This window comes from Leptopilina heterotoma, unplaced genomic scaffold, assembly GCF_015476425.1.
Source record: "Leptopilina heterotoma isolate Lh14 unplaced genomic scaffold, ASM1547642v1 Lhet_85, whole genome shotgun sequence".
In the NCBI taxonomy this organism is placed as follows: domain Eukaryota; kingdom Metazoa; phylum Arthropoda; class Insecta; order Hymenoptera; family Figitidae; genus Leptopilina; species Leptopilina heterotoma.
Window position 1 is genome coordinate 205,190 of NW_025111189.1, and position 21,120 is coordinate 226,309.

General features: G+C 20.8%; 2 protein-coding genes across 3 annotated transcripts; both read left to right on the plus strand.

The window, feature by feature from the left end:
* Positions 1-51: 51 nt before the first annotated feature.
* Positions 52-8,817, plus strand: LOC122511511. Its single transcript, XM_043626803.1, has 6 exons — positions 52-175; positions 565-885; positions 3,471-4,606; positions 7,892-8,014; positions 8,307-8,399; positions 8,487-8,817. The coding sequence occupies exons 2-5, from the start codon at positions 613-615 to the stop codon at positions 8,341-8,343; spliced, it is 1,569 nt and encodes a 522-aa protein (XP_043482738.1). The 5' UTR covers positions 52-175; positions 565-612; the 3' UTR covers positions 8,344-8,399; positions 8,487-8,817.
* Positions 8,818-9,124: 307 nt separating this feature from the next.
* LOC122511513 (uncharacterized protein CCDC198-like) lies at positions 9,125-20,522 on the plus strand. Of its 2 annotated transcripts, none has more exons than XM_043626809.1 (5): positions 9,125-9,501; positions 12,815-13,063; positions 13,813-13,982; positions 17,436-17,801; positions 20,353-20,522. In XM_043626809.1, exons 2-4 carry the CDS (start codon positions 12,928-12,930, stop codon positions 17,496-17,498), a joined length of 369 nt encoding a protein of 122 aa, XP_043482744.1. In that variant the 5' UTR covers positions 9,125-9,501; positions 12,815-12,927; the 3' UTR covers positions 17,499-17,801; positions 20,353-20,522. The 2 variants fall into 2 exon arrangements, with proteins under 2 accessions (XP_043482744.1, XP_043482743.1); XM_043626808.1 differs by having other exon boundaries at positions 17,436-17,587.
* Positions 20,523-21,120: the final 598 nt, after the last annotated feature.

The window sequence follows — 21,120 nt, forward strand, 5'->3', positions numbered from 1 at the left end:
ATTGTAGGTTTTTCCTATTTATACCGACTGGTAGGTAAGTTTTAAGTTGGTCACATTGCGTGCATCGTTAAGTTGGTAGTTGGTACACTTGTTAGTCAGGTTCGTGCAGGTTTATTTTTCTTGTTTTTTTCACCTGTTTAAAACATTTTTAAAATAGTGGTGTTTCTACAAAAAGGTAATTTGTTTATTGTAATTAATTCTTATTATATCGTTAATTATACTTTCGCTTATTTTTTATTATATTTTCATTGTGAGTATAGTGAATATATACCCAGACTGTTGAATACAAAACACCGACTAATTTTTAGGTTAGGTTGCATTATTTTTCTCTTGAAATGTTTAGAAGAAATCAAAAAAGTAATTTTAAAAATCACTTTGTTTCTAGTCATGGGATAAAAAGAAATTCTTGTTTTTAAACGTCTTGATTCAATTTATTAAGTGTATTATGTAAATTATAACAAATTGATAAGAAGAGTTTAAATTTTGATTTTACGAATATACAATAACTGCAAATGTACAAATACAATAGCTTTTTTGAATAGAATATAATTTTGTTATTTACAGGTAGAGTATATTATCAGGAAATTGTGTAAAAAGTCTCGGGTGTAAAAAATGGGTCACGGAAAATGCATTGTCACAGGATGTACATCGAGTCACTATAAAGAAAAGACTAAAGAGAAGAGTAGAAAATTAGAAGTGGATCCAAAAAAGAAGACACACTTTTTTTCTATTCCAAAAGTTGGTTTAGAATTGTGGAAAAATGCCCTTTCAGGGAATAAAATTGCCGTTAAGCCTGGACAGTCGGTTTGTGATAAGCATTTTTCGAAAAAAGATTTACGCTGGAGAAAAGTATTGAAAGGACCAAATGGCATGATTCTTGGAGTGGTAATTTCAATTTAGTCAATTTTTTATCTTCAAGTTTTATTATTTAACTAGAAAATGATACGCGCAGAACGCATTATTCTATTTATTATTTTCTAAATTAAAAAAATTTATATTTTCAAAAATAAACATCAATTATTTTTAAATGATTACAGATTCAAAATTTAAAGAATTCACGTATTAAGTACATAATATTAAATATTCTTGTTTATTATTATTCACAAATTTTAATATAATTTTTTGTCAAGAATTTCATTTTTCTCGTAAATAATATTTTTTTAAAGCAATTTAATTATTTTTAATACAATCTTAATTAAACTTTTCGAAAAAATACAATTATTTTTCAAAATATTAATTAAACTCGATTATTTTCAAGAATTTTAATATAAATTCAATTATTTTCAACAATTTTGATGAAAATTTTTTTAAAAAATAATTATTTTCAAAATATTTAGTAAAATTTCTTCAAAAAATTCAACTATTTTTAAAAATTCAGATAAAATCCTTCGATACAATTCAATTATTTTTAAGAATTGTAAAATCTTCCGCAAGAATTAAATTATTTCCATAAATAAGGAAATTTTTCGCAAGAATTAAAATATTTTCATAAATAATACAATTTTTCGCAAGAATTAAAATATTTTCATAAATAATAAAATGTTTCGGAAGAATTCAATTATTTTTAATATAATTTTAATTAAATTTCTAGAAAAAAATTAAATTATATTTAAGTTTTTTTAATAAAATTTCTCTAACAGGTACAATTTATTTTTAAAAATTGTAATAAAATTTTTCTTATCAATTCAATTGTTCTCCAAGGTTTTCAATAAAATTTTTTGTAAATTTCTATTATTTTAAAAATTTTCAATTAAAATTACTTTAAAAAATTACATTATTTTTACTAAATTTAATGAAACTCTTAAAAAAAATTGTAATTATTTATAAAAAATCTAATAATTTTAATATAATTTAATAGAAAAATCGTTAATTACAATTAACAATAAACACGATTATTTTAAAAACTTAAAAGAATGTTTTCATAAAATTTTTTATTTACCAAATAATATAAAATAAAATAATAAAATTCAATTACTTTCAAAATTTTCAGTAAAAATTATTTTTAAAAAACTCATTTATTTCCAAGAGAATTTAAATAAATTCTTCAAAAGAAATCAATTATTTTAAAGAATTTTTATAAAAATCTTGCATGAATTAAATTATTTTCAAATTTTTTTACAAATATCTACTTTACAAGAATTTAATAATTTTCAGTACATCGACAATTTAATCATTTCTAAAAATAATTTAATTCTTGAATAGAATTTTATTAAAACTTTTTTAAATTATTTGAAAAATTATTTTTTTGCGAAAAAATTTATTATTTTTAATTAATTTTTCTAGAAAAATTTTATTAAAATTATATTTAAAATAATTGAATTCCTAGGAAAAATTTACTATTTATTGATATAATTCTAATTGATTTGAATAATTATTAATTGAATACCTTAATTCTAATTGAATTCTTACGAAGAAATTTAAAGAAATGTTTAAAAATAATTTAATTCTCCCTGGAATTTAATTAAAATTGTATTGAAAATATGTAAAATTCTTATAAGAATTTTATTGATTTATATAAAAATAATTTAATTTTTTACGAAGATTTATATTATTTACATAAATTGACTTTTGCAAAGAATTTTATTACATCTATTAAAAATAATTGAATTCTTGATAAAATTTAATTACTTTCAAAATTTTCGGTAAAAATTATTTTTAAAAAACTCCCTTATTTCTAAGAGAATTGAAATAAATTCTTCAAAACAATTTAATTATCTTAAAGAATTTTAATAAAAATCTTGCCAACAATTAAATTATTTTTAATACAATTTTAATTACATTTTCTCGAAAGATTTTAATTATTGAAAAAAATGTTGATAAAATTCTTGAAATAAATTCAATTTGCATAATAAAAATAATAATAATAAATTAATTGCATTTATTATTATTAAGCAAGTTACAAAATTTTTATTTTCAAACATAAATTTTTGAATAATTTAAAAATCAAAAATTTAAAAAATTTACTTATTAACTACATAATTAATTATTGTTGTTCATATTTTCAGCAATTAGTTTCAATTAAATTTCACATAAAAATTAAATTTTATTAATTTTTTAATTATTTGCAAAAATTCAATTTTTAATAATATTTTTCGAAAAGATTCAATTATTTTCTAAAATTTTAAGAATTCAATTATTTTTTAATTTTTAATAATATTTTTCGAAAAAATTCAATTACTTTTAAAATTTCCAATTAAAATTATTGAAGAAACACCATTATTTTAAAAAAAATTCAAACAAATTCTTCAGAATAATTTAATTAGGATTTTTATAAATTTGTTCGCAAAAATTCAATTATTTTCGTAAATAGTAAAATTCTTTGAAGGAATTCAATTATTCTCAAATTTTTTGATAAAATTCTTTGCTAGAATTCAATCACTTTCAATAGATTCATTTGAAAACTGAAAATAAAAAGAATCATTATTACCGGAATACAACGTTTATTAATATGGATTACCCTTTTATTTTAGAGTGCCGATTTCAAAATGCCGAAATTAAAGGAAGGAGCAGTGCCATCGAGACGTCTAGCGAATAATCCAGACGAAGAATCTGAATCGGATTTATCAATTTCAGATGAAGATTTATTAAGGAAGGAATCAGTTGACACTGAAAGTAACGTCGAGGATATTTTTCAGAATTTCGAAGAAATCGAACATTTCGAAGCTTATTATCATTTAGCAGCCGAAGCCAAATTGAAAATACCAAAATCAACCGAGGAAATTTCTCTATTCGACATTATTAACGGAAATGAAAAAAGCGTCGCCCTCCCTCCAGTTTGGACGCGACAAAATCTCATGTACAATGGTGAAAAAATGGTCGTCTTCAATCAATTCGTTCCAAAAATGGAAAACGGAATAATCCAACCGTGCTGCTCAAAGCAACTCCTCCTCGACAAAAATTTACAAACAACAATTTTCATCACACGTCAAAAGCTAAACAAGGAAAACAGTGAGATTAAAGACATCGACATAAACAGTATCGATGATCTTGAATATTTACTGAAAATCGTTCACTCATGGCGTATTTGCGCTGGATTAAAAATTCAGTCCAACGATACAAAAGAATTTTCATTTATTCACGTTGATAAGGAGGGTGTTGTTCGCAGTTTGGAATGTTCACTCTATATACCGTCATTGTCACGCAGTGGAAGTTGTGATTATTGTCGTAAATCGAAAAAAACTGTTGCACAAAAATTGGCGCGTATGGAAAAAAGTCCAAGTTTAACGCGTTTACGTTTATGTTTGACGGGTAAGCAAAAAAAGAAATTGGACGAAATGAGGCGGGAAATTAAAACATTGAGACGCGGTAGAGCGAGATCATTGGTGAGAATTAAATTGTTGAAGGAATTAAGAGTACGTGAACGTGAGGAATATTTACGTTGTCAAAAGACATTGGATCAAATGTTAATGGCGAGTAGTCTTGATGCGAATCAAAAATTAGTCACTAAGGAAATGTTGGCGTCGACAAAACAACCGCCACGTGGGAGACGTTATTCGAAAATATGGATTTCGTTTTGTTTGACATTGCATCGGAAATCGCCGTCTGTGTATAAATTTTTGAAACTTAATAATGTTTTACCGTTACCAGCAACTCAAACTCTCAGCAGGTATTTATTTTTAATTTTACATCTATTTTTTGAATATTTAATATTTTTCTTTTAGATATTTAGTAATTTCTTCGAAAATTTTGGACGAAAAAACACTTTATTAGTTAAAGATTTGAAAATAGTTGTTTCTTCACAAAAGCAGGCAAATAATCTACTCGAAAAAATTACTAAGGAACAGATCAGGGAAATATCAGAAAATTCTATAAAAAATACTGGAAAAATATTAAATTTTTAGAATTATTGACAAAAAAAAATTCTAGATTTCGGTGTCTAACAGTCTTTAAAAAGATTTAATTCTTCTTGAATTTTTTCTATTTATGTATTTGATTTTTTAATTTTTTATTTCTATTAATTTGACTTTATTTATTTCAAATAAGCTAATTCTTCAAGAGCAATTAAAATTATTACTTATAAATTATTTAGTAACTAATTTTATTTAAAAATTCAAAAAATAATTTTAGTAGATTTGCGTTTACAATTTTTATAATTAAATAAATTTTAAAAGGTTTCAAATTAGGAATTTTAGGAAATTTGAATTCAATAATTTTAATAACTCAACTTGAATATTTAATAATTTTACTTAAAAATTCCAAAATTAATTTAATTTTACAAGTGTTGCGATTACAATTTTTATAAAAAACTAAATTTTAAAATATTTTAAATTGATGTTTTAGAAAATTTAAATTAGCATTTAATAATTATACTTAAAAATTCATAAGTTAATTTAATTTTAGAAGGGGTTGCGTTTATAAATTTTTAATAACTAACTGAATTTTAAAATATATAAAATTAATGTTTTAGAAAATTTGAATTCAATAATTTTAATAATTTTACTTAAAAATTCAGAAATTAATTTAATATTACAAGAGTTGCGTTAACAATTTTTATAAATATTTGAAATTTAAAAGGTTTCAAATTAAAATTTGTAGAAAATTTTAATTCAATAATTTTAATAACTCATCTACTTGAATATTTAATAATTTTACTTAAAAATTCCAAAATTAATTTAATTTTACAAGAGTTGCGATTACAATGCTTATAAATAACTGAATTTTAAAATATTTTAAATTGATGTTTTAGAAAATTTGAATTCAATAATTTTAATAATTTTACTTGAATATTTAAAAATTTTACTTAAAAATTCAGAAATTTATTTAATATAACGAGTGTTGTGTTTAAAATTTCGATAAATTTAGAATTTAAAAAGATTTCAAATTAAAGTTGTTGAATATTTTTTACTGAACAATTTTTATAATTTGACATGAATATTTAATAATTTTAATTAGAAAATTAAAAAATTAGTTAATTTTACAAGAGTTGCGTTTACAATTTTTAGAAACATTTGAATTTCAAAAAATTTCAAACTAAAGTTTTAGAAAATTTGAATTCAATAATTTTTATAATTTTACATGAATATTTAATAACTTTTCTTAAGGATTCAAAAAATAATTAAATTTTAGTAAAGTTACGTTAACAATTTTAATAAATCATTTAATTTCAGAAGGTTTCAAATTGAAGTTTTAAAAAATTAGAATTCAAGAATTTAATAACTTTTCTTGAATATTCAATAATTTTACTTAAAAATTTCAAAATTAATTTAATTTTACAAGATTAGCGTTTATAAATTTTTAATAACTAACTGAATTTTTAAATATTTTAAATAGATGTTTTAGAAAATTGGAAATCAATAATTTTAATAATTTATTACTTACATATATTTAATAATTTTAGTGAAAATTTAGAAAAATTATTTAATATTACAAGTGTTTTTGTTTACAATTTTTAAAAGTTTTGAATTTAAAAAGGTTTCAAATTAAAGTTTTAGAAAATTTGAATTCAAAAATTTTAATAATTTTACTTGAATATTTAATAATTTTAATTGAAGATTCAAAAAATAATTTAATTTTAGTAAAGTTACGTTAACAATTTTAATAAATAATTGAATTCCAGAATGTTTCAAATTAAAGTTTTAGAAAATTTTAATTAAAAAATTTTAATTTAACTTTTATTGAATATTTAATAATTTTGCTTAAAGTTGAGATTTCTTTCAATAGAATCTGTAAAAGTAAAAGTTGGACAACAATTTTTCTTCGAGAAGATGAAATAACAACGTTATAAACACTTTTTTTGTTTTCTTGAAATATTCTTGGCCAATTTTTAAACTCTACATATGTGACGCTCCACGAGAAAAGGGACCTTATGACAAGAGTAAATAAGGTCTTTTTTCTCGTGGAGCGTCACATATAATTTATTGAAAAAAGTCTCAGTTTTCTAATCAAAATTTTAAAAAATTGAAAAAAGTGGTAAGTTTTGTAAAAATTAAAAAAGAAAATTTAATTTTTAAGAAAGAGGAGTTGAATAATTTTTTTTTTTAAGAAAACGTTTTTAAAATTGAAAAGTACACAAAAAATTCTGCAAAATATAAAATTCAGAAAATTGCAGAAAATTCTAAAAGTTAAAATCTTTCAAGTTTTGTCGAAATTAACACAGATTTTGAAATATTTGAATTTAACAATTTCACTTAAAACGTCATACAAACTGGCAATCCCCATAATTCACATAATATATTTTTAAACAAAATAAATACGATTTTATTACTTTTATATGGAACAACAATTTACGAGAATTTCAAGCCAATCCCAGAAAATAAAATTTTTCACTTTATTGTTTCACGTGGAATTGCTTTTTTTTCTTTTTTAAAGAATTTTCACTCCTACCTGCTAATCATTGAAATCAAAACTTTAATACTTTTTTTCACAGTAATCATAAATTTGTGAATCACAGAATTTTTCCTTACTTTATCAATATATGAATTTTATTACGAAATTTAATTTTATCAATCAAATTAATCTAAATCTTATCAGTTTTTAATCTATTCATGTTTCACTCGATCGAAATTTTTAATTATTTAATTATTAAAACTTTAATTATTGATGCAAAACTTCAATAAATTTAAATTGCAATACAATGAAAATAAAATCAATATAATAAGTAATAAAATAAAAATTTGTTTCACAATAAAAAAAGAAAATTGTAACCAATTATCGAAAAAGAGTAATAAAAATTGTAGTAAAAGTTAAATACTAAAAAATTAGAAAATTAAAACTATAATTAAAATTTTCTTTTGTTAGGGAGCGTTATATAATTATTTTAGAGGTAATTTTAAATTTTAAATTCAGAATTTCTCAAAAGTTAAATATTATTTAGATTTTCCTAGGAAATTGCTTGAAATACTTTTTTTAATTATAAAAATGTTCATTATTTAATAAAATTTTTATTTTTAAGGTTCGCCCAACAACATCCGACAGTGGATCAAGAAATTTCTTTACTTGAAGCTAAGGAAATGGAAATGGATACAGAAGACATTGCGGAAGTCGTCTACGAAAACGAGATTGTCCCCTCAGAAGAGTAAGATTTTCTTTTTGAAGAAAATAAATTAAAATAAATTTTATTTTTAATGAACTTTTTTTATTTTATTTTTATTTCTAATTAACGATTTAATTTGATATTTTAATTTAGTAATTTAGTTATTTTTTTCTTTTACTTTCTTTCAATAAGTCCTGACAATTTCCACACTTCACTTAGTTTATTTACTATTAGTAATATTTTAATAATTTATTATTAGTCTTCATTGATTTATTTTCTGTATTGATAAAATTGTTTTACACGCATTTTATTTTCAATTTGTATTTTATTGCAGATTACCTGACATCGAAATGGAGACTGAAATAATTTAATTGACACATTAATTCCCGAATGAAGTTCAAAATGTTCGGGTGAAGAAAATTATCGGGTAAGTCGATAAAATATATTTTCATTACATATTGAAATAAAAATTCATTTTTTCAAATAAAATTTAATCGATACGATCAATTTTCAGATGGAATGATTCCTCTAAAATTTTATCAAAAAATTTACGAAAATAGGACGTTTAAAGTTAAACTATTTCTACACGTCTCTAAGTGTTTTGTTCGCCTATTTTCTTTTCTTTACTTTTTCGTATTTTGTGTTTAATTCCCGAAGAAATTCGTAAATATAGTTTAATTTTGATAAATAAATGTTTCGTAAAAATGAAAATGTTAAGACAAAAAAGGAAAAAAAAACATTTAATTTTTTCAGCTTACTTTGTAGGGAAATATTTTTATTTTATAGAAAAGTTAACTAGTCTGTTAGGATAATTACAATTGACACTATAAATTGTTTTTGTCACGCGATAAAAAATCGATTGATAAAAGAAATACTTTTTAGTTTGAAAATATTTAAAAAGAATACATTTAATTTTTCTTTTTGAAAAATTTATTTTTTTTAATTGAAAAATTGAATAGTTTCTCTATCTACACGTGTCTTTTTTGTTCTATATTTATTGGAAAAAAAAGTTTATAGAATCTATTTTTTTATTACATTATTTAGATTTCAACTCTCGTGAATTTAAAACTTTTTTACAGATTACAATTAAATTTGAAAGTTTCTGTAAATTTGCAGATTTCATAGAAATATAAAACTATTTTTTCTAAAATACTGTATATATAATTTAAACCACTTTATTTTTAAGACTGAATTTATTATGATTCTTGGGTGACTGTTTTTTTTCTCTCTTTTTTTTTTGTTAACAAACAACGGGAAATATAAAAGTTTCCTAGAAACCGTTCGAATTGAAGTTAGGAGGCACCAGTGTGTGCTTTTTTTTCCACTGACGATGTATTGCATGGTCAATAAATATTCACGTGTCCCTTTGTGCGCACCTTGATAGATAGAAAAACCACACAGGACTCATGCAAAAGCAGGCAGTTGATTATTCTCACCCTTCCTGCTAGTTTGACCCGCATGGAGGGAAAACGTGTGGAAAAAAAGTTCACTTTGTATTGAGCCGCTTAAATAGATCTAAAAACAAGTTGGTGAGTTGACATTTTCTGTTTTTCTATATTTTCCTTTTTCAATATTACTAGAAATTTTAATTGTAAAAGTTATCAAGTAATCTGTTAAAAATTTGTTATGTTTCAAATTATAAACGATTTTTATTTGTTTTGTAATTTCTGGAAAATTCGTCTCTTTATATAATATTTTACCGGCAAGGTTGCCACGCAACCTGGAAAACCTGGAAATATCAGGGAATTTTATAAACCTTGAAAAAACCTCGAAAAGTCAGGGAATTTTGATCGAAATCCTGAAAAATTGTTGTTTCCTAAAGTTATTGTGTTTATTCTTGAAAACTAATTTTTCAATATATATTTAATTAATTATTAAAAATAATGGATTTATAGAAGAATTTTAGTTAAAAACAATAAAAAAAGTTGAACTTTGAAGAAGTTACAAATAATTGCAGAAATTCAATTATTTTCAAAAATTTTAATAAAATTTTTCGCAATAATTCAATTTTTTTCATAATAATAAAATTGTTCGCAGGAATTCAATTATTTTCAAAAATTTTAATAAAAACTTTTGCAAAAAATGAATTTCTTCTATACACAATGGAATTTTTCACTGGAATTCAATTATTTTTCTAAAATTTTTATAAAATTCTTCTCAATAATTCAATGATTTTCATAAATACAGTAAAATAATTTAAATTCTTGGAAAATTTTAGTTGTATTCAAAAATTTTTCTCAATTCAATTATTAAAAAAAAAGTTTAAGTAAAATTCTACACAAAATTTTAATTATTTTCAATACATTTTTAATTAAATTTATTCAAAGAATTAAATTATTTTCAAGAATTTTAATAAAATTCTTTGTAACAATTCAATTTTTTTCAAAAAAATTTAATAAAATACCAGACAGACATTCAATTATTCTCAAAAATTTTAATAGAATTCTTTGTAAAATTTAATTATTTTTAAAAACTTTTCGCAATTCAATGATTTTCAATATCTACTATTTTCATAAAATTTCCAAACAGAATTCAATTATTAAAAATTTTTTTTAAAAATCTTCGTAAGAATTCAATTATTTAAATTAGAATTTGCATAAATCAGTTGAAAAAAATCAATAATTACATATTTAAAATTTTTATAAAATTCTTCGCAAAAATTAAATTGAGTTAATCTCAAAAATTCAATTATTTCTAAAATTGTCTGTAAAATTTATTTTAGAAATTCAATTATTTCCAAAATTTTTAAGATATTTCTTGTAAAATAGTAAATTCTATTCTATAAAAATTAGAAAATGATACAATTTGTTTCTAAAAATTTTATTATGTTAATTTTTTAATATAATAAATTCTTGAAAAATTAAATTTTTTTTATATAATTTCAAAACTAATTTTTCAGAACTTTAAATACAATTTATTTAAAGAATTGAACTAAATTCAAAAATTTTTATTAAATTCTTTGCAAAATTTCAATAATTTTCATAAATAATAACATTCTTCGGAAAATAAAAATAAATAAAAATAAATTCTTGGAAACAATTCAATTATTTTTATAAATATAGTAAAGTTCTTTGCAAAAATTCAATTATTTTTATAAATATCTTAGTACAAAAGAATTTAATTAGGATTTTGAAAAATTTTAATAAAATTCTTCGCGAGAATTCAATTATTTTCATAAAGAATGTTAATGTAAAATTCTTCGTAGAAATTTAATTAATTTCAAAAATTTGTCAAAACTTAATTATTTTCTACAATTTCAATAAAATTTCACAAAAGAATTCAATTATTTAAAAAGAAATTTTTATAAAATTCGTCTCAAGAATTCAATTATTTTCAAAAGTAATATAATTCTTCGCAGAATTATAAATCAAATTATGTTAAAAAATTTACAAGAATTCTCGTCAAAATTTCAATTATCTTTGCAAATAAAAAAATTTTTCTCCGAAATACAATTATTTTCAAAAATTTTAATAAAATTCTTGGCAGAATTTCAATTATTTTTAATACAATTTTCATCAAATTTCTCGGAAAAATGAAATTATATTCTTAAAAATTTTATGAAAATTTGTCAAGAGAATTCAATTATTTAATAATTTGTTCTTAAAATTCTTTATGAAAATTCAATTTTAAGAAACATTCAATTATTTCATAAGATATTTATTTTTGTAGTCAAATAATTGAATTCTCGTAGAATTTTCTAATAAATAATTATTTAAAAATAAATTTCAGTTAAAATTTTAGATTATAATTGAATATTGATTATATCGTAGATTTTTAGATATAATTGAGTTTTGAAAAGGTTTAAAATTAAAATCTTTGAAAATTTGAACTTTTCATATTTTTAACTAACAATTCTGTGGAATTAATTTTTTTTCAAAAAGTTTAATGAAATTTTTTTTTAATTATTTAAAGTTTTTAATTTCTAATATAATAAATTAATTTTTTCGATTTTTGGAAGACGTATATAAAAGGTAAAAGAGTGTTTTTCTTTTACCTTTTATATACGTCTTCCAAAAATCGAAAAAATTAATTTATTAAATAACTGTGGAAGAATTTACTAAATATTTAATTTCTAATATATTTAATTGAAAAATGTCTGAAAGTTTCTCTCTGGTCTGAATAATCGAAATTTCGTAAAATTAAATTATAAACAAAAGAATTTGAAAATTCTCAAAGAACTTTTTCAAAAATGTTTTTAAAAAAATTGACTTAAAGAAGAAGTTTAGTTGAAAATTCTAGAAATAAATAATCGTGATGATGAAAATATAAATTAAAATAATTTTTGAAAAAGTTAGTCACAAAGTAGCAAGTTTTAATTATTATATGTTGTTGAATTTCGAATTTTTGAAAATGTTAATTTTTATAAAAAAATTAATAATGATTAAATATTTATTTAAAAATGAAGTTATTGATGTTTTCGAATAATTTTCCAATTAATAATAAAAGTAGTTTTAATAACGTGGAAAAATTCTGTTTTCAACCTGAAAAAGTCAGAGAATTTGAAAAGAGCAAAAGCGTGGCAACTCTGTTACCGGATTATTTATTTATAATTTAAATATTGTTTTAATTTTCCCTTTGTTACAATTTTCTAATTATTAGATAAATTATTATACTCTACTAAATATTATTATAAATAAATTATTTTATTTTACTGAGTATAATAAGTAAATTGTTATTTTACTAAGTACAATAATTAAATCGCTTGTTTGTTTTTTGCTTTTTTTGTAATAATAAGATAAACGAAGACATTCAGTTTTTTTGATTATTTCTTGTTGTTTTTTTAAATTTAATTTTCACTGAATGAGAAGCAATATTGATTAACAAATTGATTGTCATTTTAAGTTACAGGAAGGAAAAGTTTTTTGGTTAATGCGTTTTTTCGCCTCCTCGATAGTTACACCATTAGTTTGATTAAGTGCCTTGAAGCAAATGGGAATAAATGAAGTATTTTTGAAATGGGGTGTGGATCAAGTACCGACGTCGTAAAAGGTACTATTTACGAACAAGAAAAAGGACTGTCGTCTAAAAATTCAATTCCTAATTCACGAAGTTCACCTTTACACGACAACAACAATACAAAGTCAGCTTTACGTAAGTTTCGTTATTAAATTAATCAAATTATTATATACCTACATCAAGGAATAATTTTTAATTCTACTTAATTATATACTTGAAATTTTTTTTAACTGTTTAAATAAGCTAAATAAAATGTAAAATTTATTTATTTATTTATTCGTAAATTATGCTTAAAAGAATCGTTTTTAATTTTATTTAATTATAAGTTTAATAATTTTTTATTGTTTAATAACAGGGTTGCCACGGGTCAGGAAAATCAGGGAAAAGTCAGGGGTTTTTATGAAAAGTATTGGAAAAAATTAAATTTTTAGAATTCATAAGAAAATTCTTAATTTCCTAGTTCCTAGTTTTTCCCTCACTTTTCCTGATTTCTAATAGACAAAATTTCAAAGCTAAAAGGCTTTTTTTCCCTGATTTCTAGACAAAATTTTGAAGCTAAAAGGCTTTTTTTCCTGATTTCTAAACAAAATTTTAAAGCCTTTGAAGCTAAAAAGCTTCAAAATTTTGTCTAGAAATCAGGAAAAAGTGAGGGAAAAACTAATTAAATTCGAGAAAAAAATTAATTTTTTGTGGCAACCTTGAAAATATTTAAATTAAATAAATTACTTGTTATGGAGTTAGTTTGAGTTTAAGTTTGAGTTTGAGTTTGAATTAGCGTTAAAGTTTGAGTTTTAGTAGTAATAATTTGTTAATTTATTTGTAAAAAATGCATTTATTTGAACATTGTGGATGGGAAAATGCACTTTCCTTTTTTTTTTATTCAGGTCAACCCTTGGCTTTCGAAGTGCCCATAAATGATGAAGAAAAGTCTATAATTAAGAGGCATCCTCCAATGAGATTTCAGCGACTCGAGGAGCAACAGTTGCCACAGCCCGAGGTGACCTTGGAAATGTTGCAAAAGCGACAGGCAGATGCTGAAATAAGAAGGCGTAGGGTAAGATGTTCATCTTGTAATTAAGCACCACCGTTCATAATTGCAAGACAAAATTCTCCATCTTCTGTCCATGCAACTCCATTTATAGAGTAAACTATTTTTTCTTTTCACATTTTTATTTTAAATCTTTTTTTTTCGCATTTAAAGGCTTCGCACTCATTTACTAAAACCTACTCTTTACTACTTTTTTTACGATTTGCTTATACTATTTTGATACTATTTACTAATTTTTTTTGACGATTTGTTACTATTTCGATACTTTTTTTAGATTCATGTCACTAAAAGATAATTTTTTCTTTCTTTTTTTTTGAGAATTCTGACAAAAATTTGGAAAATAATTAAATTTTACAAAAATTTAGAATTAGATTTATTATCAGGGTATAGAAAGAAGTTAGTATTCTTTCTGGAAATCAAAATTCATAATCAAATTTTTGTGCTAACCCTGAAAAAAAGTTATTTTTTTTGCAGGCTGAATTTATTTATTTACTATATTAATCTCCGTATATTTTATTCATTCTCTCCGCAGTTTGAAGTTAGTTACTGTGTATGCTTCTGCTTTTTTTTCTTTAAAAAATATTGTTTGACAAATCGAAAATATGCAGGTATTTTTTCACGACTTATAATAAAATAATATTACAAATTAGAAAATTGAAAAAAATTATGATTAACAAATAAAAAATATAATTATTTTGTTTGTTATATGCTTTTTTTCTATAACAAATTTCGTTTGACTGATCTAAATTATTATGCAAATTATTCTCCTTTTTATTTATGAAAAATACTAGAAAATTGTTAATTGTTAAAAAATTTTTATTAAGAATTAGGAAATATACCCATTTTATGCATAATTTTTATTTCTCAATAACAATATTGTTTACAAACTCATTTTTTTCTTTTGGGAAGAAAAACATTAAATATTCCCGTTTCTTAATATTTTTGTAGAAAATTCTCAGTTTTCATAAGGAAATAATTTGCATCAATTCTATTTCTTAATTTCAATTGTTTTAATAAAATTCAAAGTTTTTTTAAAAATAGAGGGAAAAAATGTTTATAAATTATATTTGTCAATTGGAAAATTTAATTGAAAATGAAACTGGAAATTTTTGAATTTTTAGAAAATAAAGGAAAAAATTTTATTGAAAAAAAATGTTCTGTTAAATTTATTTACGAATATCTTTAATTGTAAAATTATTCGAAAACAATAATTTCTTTTTTAAATATTTTTAATATTTAATTATTATTATTTTTCCGCAGGAATTAAAATTCTTCAAAACATTCAAATTCAAACCTATTTGAAATTAATCAGCTTTAAAAATATTTTTATAAAACATAAAGGAACGAGTGTTAAAATCATTATTTTATATTATAAGAATATTATTACTGTAACTTCTTAAAAATTATTTTCATATTCTATTATTATCTAAAATTTAAACTAGAATTCATTTTCAAATCAATTTTTATTGGAAAATTTTACGAGAAATTTTGTTTAAATACAAAAGTCAATTATTTATTGAATATTTGAATGTTTCTTAAAATTGAATTCTTATAAAGAATTTTATTAACAAATTTTTAAGTAACATTTGAATTCTTTTGACGGAATTTTAATAATATTTTTTAGAATAGTTACAACTTTCAAGAAATTAGATAAAAATTGTATAAAAAATAATTGAACTTCTGCGATTTCTATTATTTCTAAAAATAAATGAATTATTGAGAAAAATTTAATTAGAAAATTCTTCTTTAGAAGAATTTAATTAAAATTGTACTAAAATAATTGAAAATATTCAAGGAATTGAATTAAAATTGTCCCGAAAATATTTGAATTCTTCTAAATAATCTTACAAAAACTTTTGAAAACAATAGATTTTCTGCGCAGAATTTAATTAAAATTTCTAAAAATAATTGAATTCTTTCAAGAAATTTTATTAAAATTATATTGAAAAAATTAAATTTTTATAAACAATTTTATCAAAATTTAGAAAATAATTGAATTCATTTGAGAAATATTAAAACTGTATTATTAAAAATGATTAAATTCCTGCGAAGAATTGTATTATTTTTTAAAATAATTGAATTCTTGTGAAGAATTTTATTTATGAAAACTTTGAATTTTTGCTATGATTTATAAAAATAATTGAATTCCTAAAAAGAATTTGATTATTTATGAAAATAATTGAATTATTGCGAAAAAATTCATAAAAATTTTGTAAATAATATAATTCCTACAAAGAATTTTATTTTTTATGAAAATAATGGAATTCTTGCGACGGATTTTATTAAAATTTTGAAAAATAATTCAATTTTAGCAAGAATGTTATTATTTATGAAGATAATTGAATTCTTGACAAAAATGTTATTCAAATTTTGGAAAATAACTGAATTCCTGCAAAGAAGTTTGCTAATTATGAAAATAATTGAATTCTTGCGAGAAAATTTATAATGAATTGTAATTATTCGAATTCCTGTGAAATTTTTATTATTTATGAAAATAATTAAATATTTGCGGGACAATTTTATTAAAATTGTTTTTAAATAATTTAATTCTTTTAGGTAATTTTATTAAAATAGTAGATATTAAAAATCATTGAAATGAGGAATATTTTTGAAAATAATTGAAATTTTGACAAGAATTTTATTAAAATTTTTGAAAAACAATTGAATTTTGAAGAATTTTTTTATTTATAAAGATAATAATTGGGATTTTGTCGAGATTTTCTTGTAAATTTTAAACATAATTGAATTTTGGGATAAGAATTTTATTCCTTTTGAAAAAAATTGACTTTCTGCAATCATTTGTAACTTCTTCAAAATTCAATTTTTTTATTGTTTTTATCTAAAATTATTATCTATAAATCCATTATTTTGTATAATTAATTAAATATATATTGACAAATTTAACTAATTTTAGAAGATTTTGAATTATTATAATTTTTCAAAAATCTAATTTCTTTAAAATTAATATTTAAATCCTACGTTCAAAATTAAAATTTTATAAATTTTTAAATTGAAACCGCTTGAAGTTCATTTATTTATGAAAATTGTAAACGCAACTCTTTTAAAATTGAATTAATTTTGAAATATTTAAATAAAATTATTCATTAGAAATAATTTATTTATTTTATGATAGTTGTTCAAGATTTAAGTTATTTAAAAAGAAATTTTTGGCAGAAATTGAAAATTTTTATAGAAAAAAAATTTAAATTAAAAATTTTTACGTTCTATTATTTTTATAATTGCTAATTTTATTTTAAAAAAGTGAGGGAGAAGTCAGCGCGCGAATTGCTGATAGTTTTTATTTAAAATCATAAATCCATAAAATATTATAATTGTAAAAAGAATTTTTGCACATGTCCTGATTTTCTTTTTATTTTCTTAGAAATGTAAGAGTGAGAAAATTTAAGGAGAATATTAAAAATATGTATATTAATAAATCCAATTTTTTTTTCTCCACAGATATTACTCACGAGGGTGCAATCTGCTCAACAATTTCAACAAAAAGTTCGCACCACATCGTAACTCCGAACAATACTTTCACGCTGTGTTATTGCCAAGTTTACGATTTATTATCAAGTTTTACCCATATAGGTAAAGCTGTTCGACGTCATGTAAGTTTCTGTTATAAAATTCTTATCTACAATTTTATTTTAACGGTTCTCTTTAAAATGATGATGATAATTCGAAAAAGAAAAATGTACATATTTATAATATAGTTAATAATAAATTTGTAAAAATTTTGCTATTTTTTAGCAAAACGAAAAGTAATAAACTATTCAATTTTAAAATGAAAGTATTTATTGTGATTTGTGACACAGAAAAAAAGTAAATTACTCATCTTTCTGTCTATAATTTTGAATATTGAAAATTTTTTTTGTTATTCTTGTTTATGTTTTTTAAACGTACATTTTTCATTTTTAGTTATTATTTTTGTTTTAGTTTCAGTTACTTTTTTTTTAGTTGTTAATTTTTTTTCTGATATTCACTATGGTAAATTAATTTTTTTCTGTATTTATTAATTATTTAATTAATTACCTAACGAATTTAATTATTTTGCTATACAAAAGGCGTAAATACTGTTAAATACCATATTTTGGCCTTTTTATTTGAAAGTAATTACGATTTTAACAAAAGGCAAATATTTTTTATTAGCGTTTTACTGTTTACAATGTACAATAGGTATTTATTTATTTATTCATTTATCTATTTATTTATTAATTTATTTATTAATTTAGTACTTTATTTATTAACTTATTACTTTATTTATTCATTAATTTATTTGTTCATTTAATTATTTATTCATTCATTATTTATTTTAGTTATTTTATTATTTCAAGGAAATTTTCCAGTCGCTTTAAAAAAATATCCTGCTGCCTTTTTTTAAAGTTTATAAAACTTATATTATTCTCTTCGCGAAATGGGAGAAGTGTTGCGCAACACTTCGATTTATATTTACTAAACTGAAATATTTAATGACTCTTGTTACTTTCGCAAATAACAGATGAGAGATTCATACAAAATAAATACACAAATATTGATTCTCGTCCCGGGAGAGAACCTAAAGGAAAAAAAAGGAAAAAAAGTGTGGTAGGGTCAGTGACTGGGGAAGGAAACAACATTTTATTGACGTTTACTATATCGGGTTTAATTTTTATTCGATTATTTTTATTCCAATGAAAATTTTATTGTCATCTTGAATTATAGTTGAAATATTAAAAAAAAAAATTCTCTCTTCTAATGTTTTCAGATAAAATTTTCTCGCTGATGGTTGGAAAATATATGTAATGAAAATTATAATTGTCCTGAATTGAAATTCACTGTTATACGTGTTTGCTGAAATCAGCTAAATGAACGTCGTCAATGCAGTATTATATCGATTTCTTTTTTCCAAGAGTCAGCAATGTTTGAATAGTCCGGAAGAATTTGTTCAATAGATAACTTTTTTTTCCGTTTGATTGTAGTTACGGGGTTCTTTTTCATTTTCGATCGAAGTAAAAATAACTTTGCTTTTTTCATTTCATGCGTAAATCGGAAAATTGGATTTCAAAAATAATGAGAGAAAAACTTTTAATTGTTTATTGAGTTTTTAAATCTAAATTTTGAAAGTCGCGTTAATTTAGTTCTTTTTTCAAAATTCATTATTTTTTATTTTCAGTTGAAGTGAAAATAATTTTGTTTTTTTAATTTTTTCTAAATTGCAAAATTTAGAAAGTTTTGAGGTTTCTTTATTGATTTTTTTTTAATCTAAATTTTGAAATTCGTGTTTTATTGGTTGATTTAATATTTTTTTAAAAAAGTTTATAACTTTTTTCTCCGAAATATTATTTAAAAATTGTTTTCAAATATAAAACAACTTCTTTTTTCTGGTTCAATTATATTTACGGCCTTTTCTTTATTTTCAATTGAAGTAAAAATAAATTTTCGCTTTTTTATTCATCTAAATAGCAAAGTTGGATTTTAAAAAAAATAATAATTACGAGGGCGAAAATTCGTATTCAATTTATTATTAGTTTGCAAATTACCAAATTTTATATTTTCAAAATGTCAATTTTTGAATAATTTTACATTCAAAATTTAAAAAAAACTTATTTATTACCTAATTAATTGTAATTAATAATTTGCAAAAAGTTTGATAAAATTCTTAGCAGGAATTCAATTATTTCTAAAAAATTTATGCAATTTTTTCGAAACAATACAATTATTTACTTAAATTTAAATTTAAATTTAAATTATTTTGAATACAATTTTAATTAAATTTAACGATAGTATTTAATATAATTTTTCAGATATTTCAATAGAATTCTTCGAAACAATTTAATTCATTTTAACAATTTTAATGAAATCTTTTTTGCAGAAATTTAATTTCATTCATAAACAATGAAATTTTTAACTGGTATTCAATTATTTTCTAAACTTTTTATAAAATTCTTTTCAAGAATTCAATGATTTTCATAAATATAATTATTTTCAGATATTCAATTATTTTTAATATTAATAAAAGTTCCTCGAAAGAAATCAATTATTTTTATAAAGAATACATTTTTTCGCATTAATTCAATTATTTTATAAATGTAGATTGTAATGAAAATTGCATGAAAGAATTCAATTATTTTCTAAAACTTTGATAAAAATTCTTTATGAGAATTGAATTATTTTTTTATACAATTTTAAATAACATTTTTTGTACGGATTTAATTATGTTCAAAAATTTCAATAACATTTTTTTAAAAAATTAAATTATTCTCAGAAGTTTTGATAAAATTTTTTGTAAATTTCAATTCAAATCATTTAAAAAGTTAGAAAACAAAAACTTTAAATTGCGAACCGATTACTGTAGTAAAACGATTATTAATATAGACTTTTCATTTATTTTCAGTTTAATTTGGCCTTTCTTCCAAAAATGGATTTTAAAATCAAGAATAAATTCGGATCAATGGAAGAAGACGAAGATTAAACCAAATCGAAATCTCTCAAGAAACTGAATTTTGGTGGAATAAAAGGAAAAAACGAAAAGAAATTTTAATTTTTTAAAGGATAGTGGAAAAATTATTGAAATTACGGAATATAAAAAATTAAAACTACAGGATAGAAATAATTAAAGTTCCACAAAATAAATAACTGAAATTACCGGATAGAAATAATTAAAGATCCAGAATAAAAATGAAGAACAAAATTTGAAACTATAGGATAGAAATAATTGAAGTTACAGAATATATAAAAAATACAGAATAAAAATCAAGAACGAAATTAAAAATTTGAAACAATAGAATGTAAATAGTTGAAACTGCAGAATAAAAAAATTTACATGGTGGCCACATGTCAGTAAAGTCAGGGAAACAAAATTTTTTTTAGTAAAGGCATTTGAGAGACTTTTTTCAACATATTTTCAAAAATTGCGACTTTTTCGACTATTCTTCCAAACATTGCAACCTTTGATTTTTATAAGGCGAAAAATAACTATAAACCAATCATTCAAAAATTGTTTTTAAATCATTTTTTAATATAATTAAATTTTTCAAATATATCTGTAATAAAAATATTTTTGAATAATTGAAATTTTGTAAAATTTAATTGAAAATAATTTATTTATTTCAAGTATTTTATTAAAATTTTTGAAAATCCACTTTTGAAGAATTTTCATTAC

Excerpts from the sequence above, each read along its gene's own strand:
- LOC122511511 (XM_043626803.1), top strand. The coding sequence starts at position 613 with ATGGGTCACGGAAAATGCATTGTCACAGGATGTACATCGAGTCACTAT. Across the intron at positions 886-3,470 it reads ATGGCATGATTCTTGGAGTG|AGTGCCGATTTCAAAATGCC; the intron begins GTAATTTCAATT and ends CTTTTATTTTAG. Across the intron at positions 8,015-8,306 it reads GAGATTGTCCCCTCAGAAGA|ATTACCTGACATCGAAATGG; the intron begins GTAAGATTTTCT and ends ATTTTATTGCAG.
- LOC122511513 (XM_043626809.1), top strand. The coding sequence starts at position 12,928 with ATGGGGTGTGGATCAAGTACCGACGTCGTAAAAGGTACTATTTACGAA. Across the intron at positions 13,064-13,812 it reads CAATACAAAGTCAGCTTTAC|GTCAACCCTTGGCTTTCGAA; the intron begins GTAAGTTTCGTT and ends TTTTTTATTCAG. Across the intron at positions 13,983-17,435 it reads CTGAAATAAGAAGGCGTAGG|ATATTACTCACGAGGGTGCA; the intron begins GTAAGATGTTCA and ends TTTTCTCCACAG.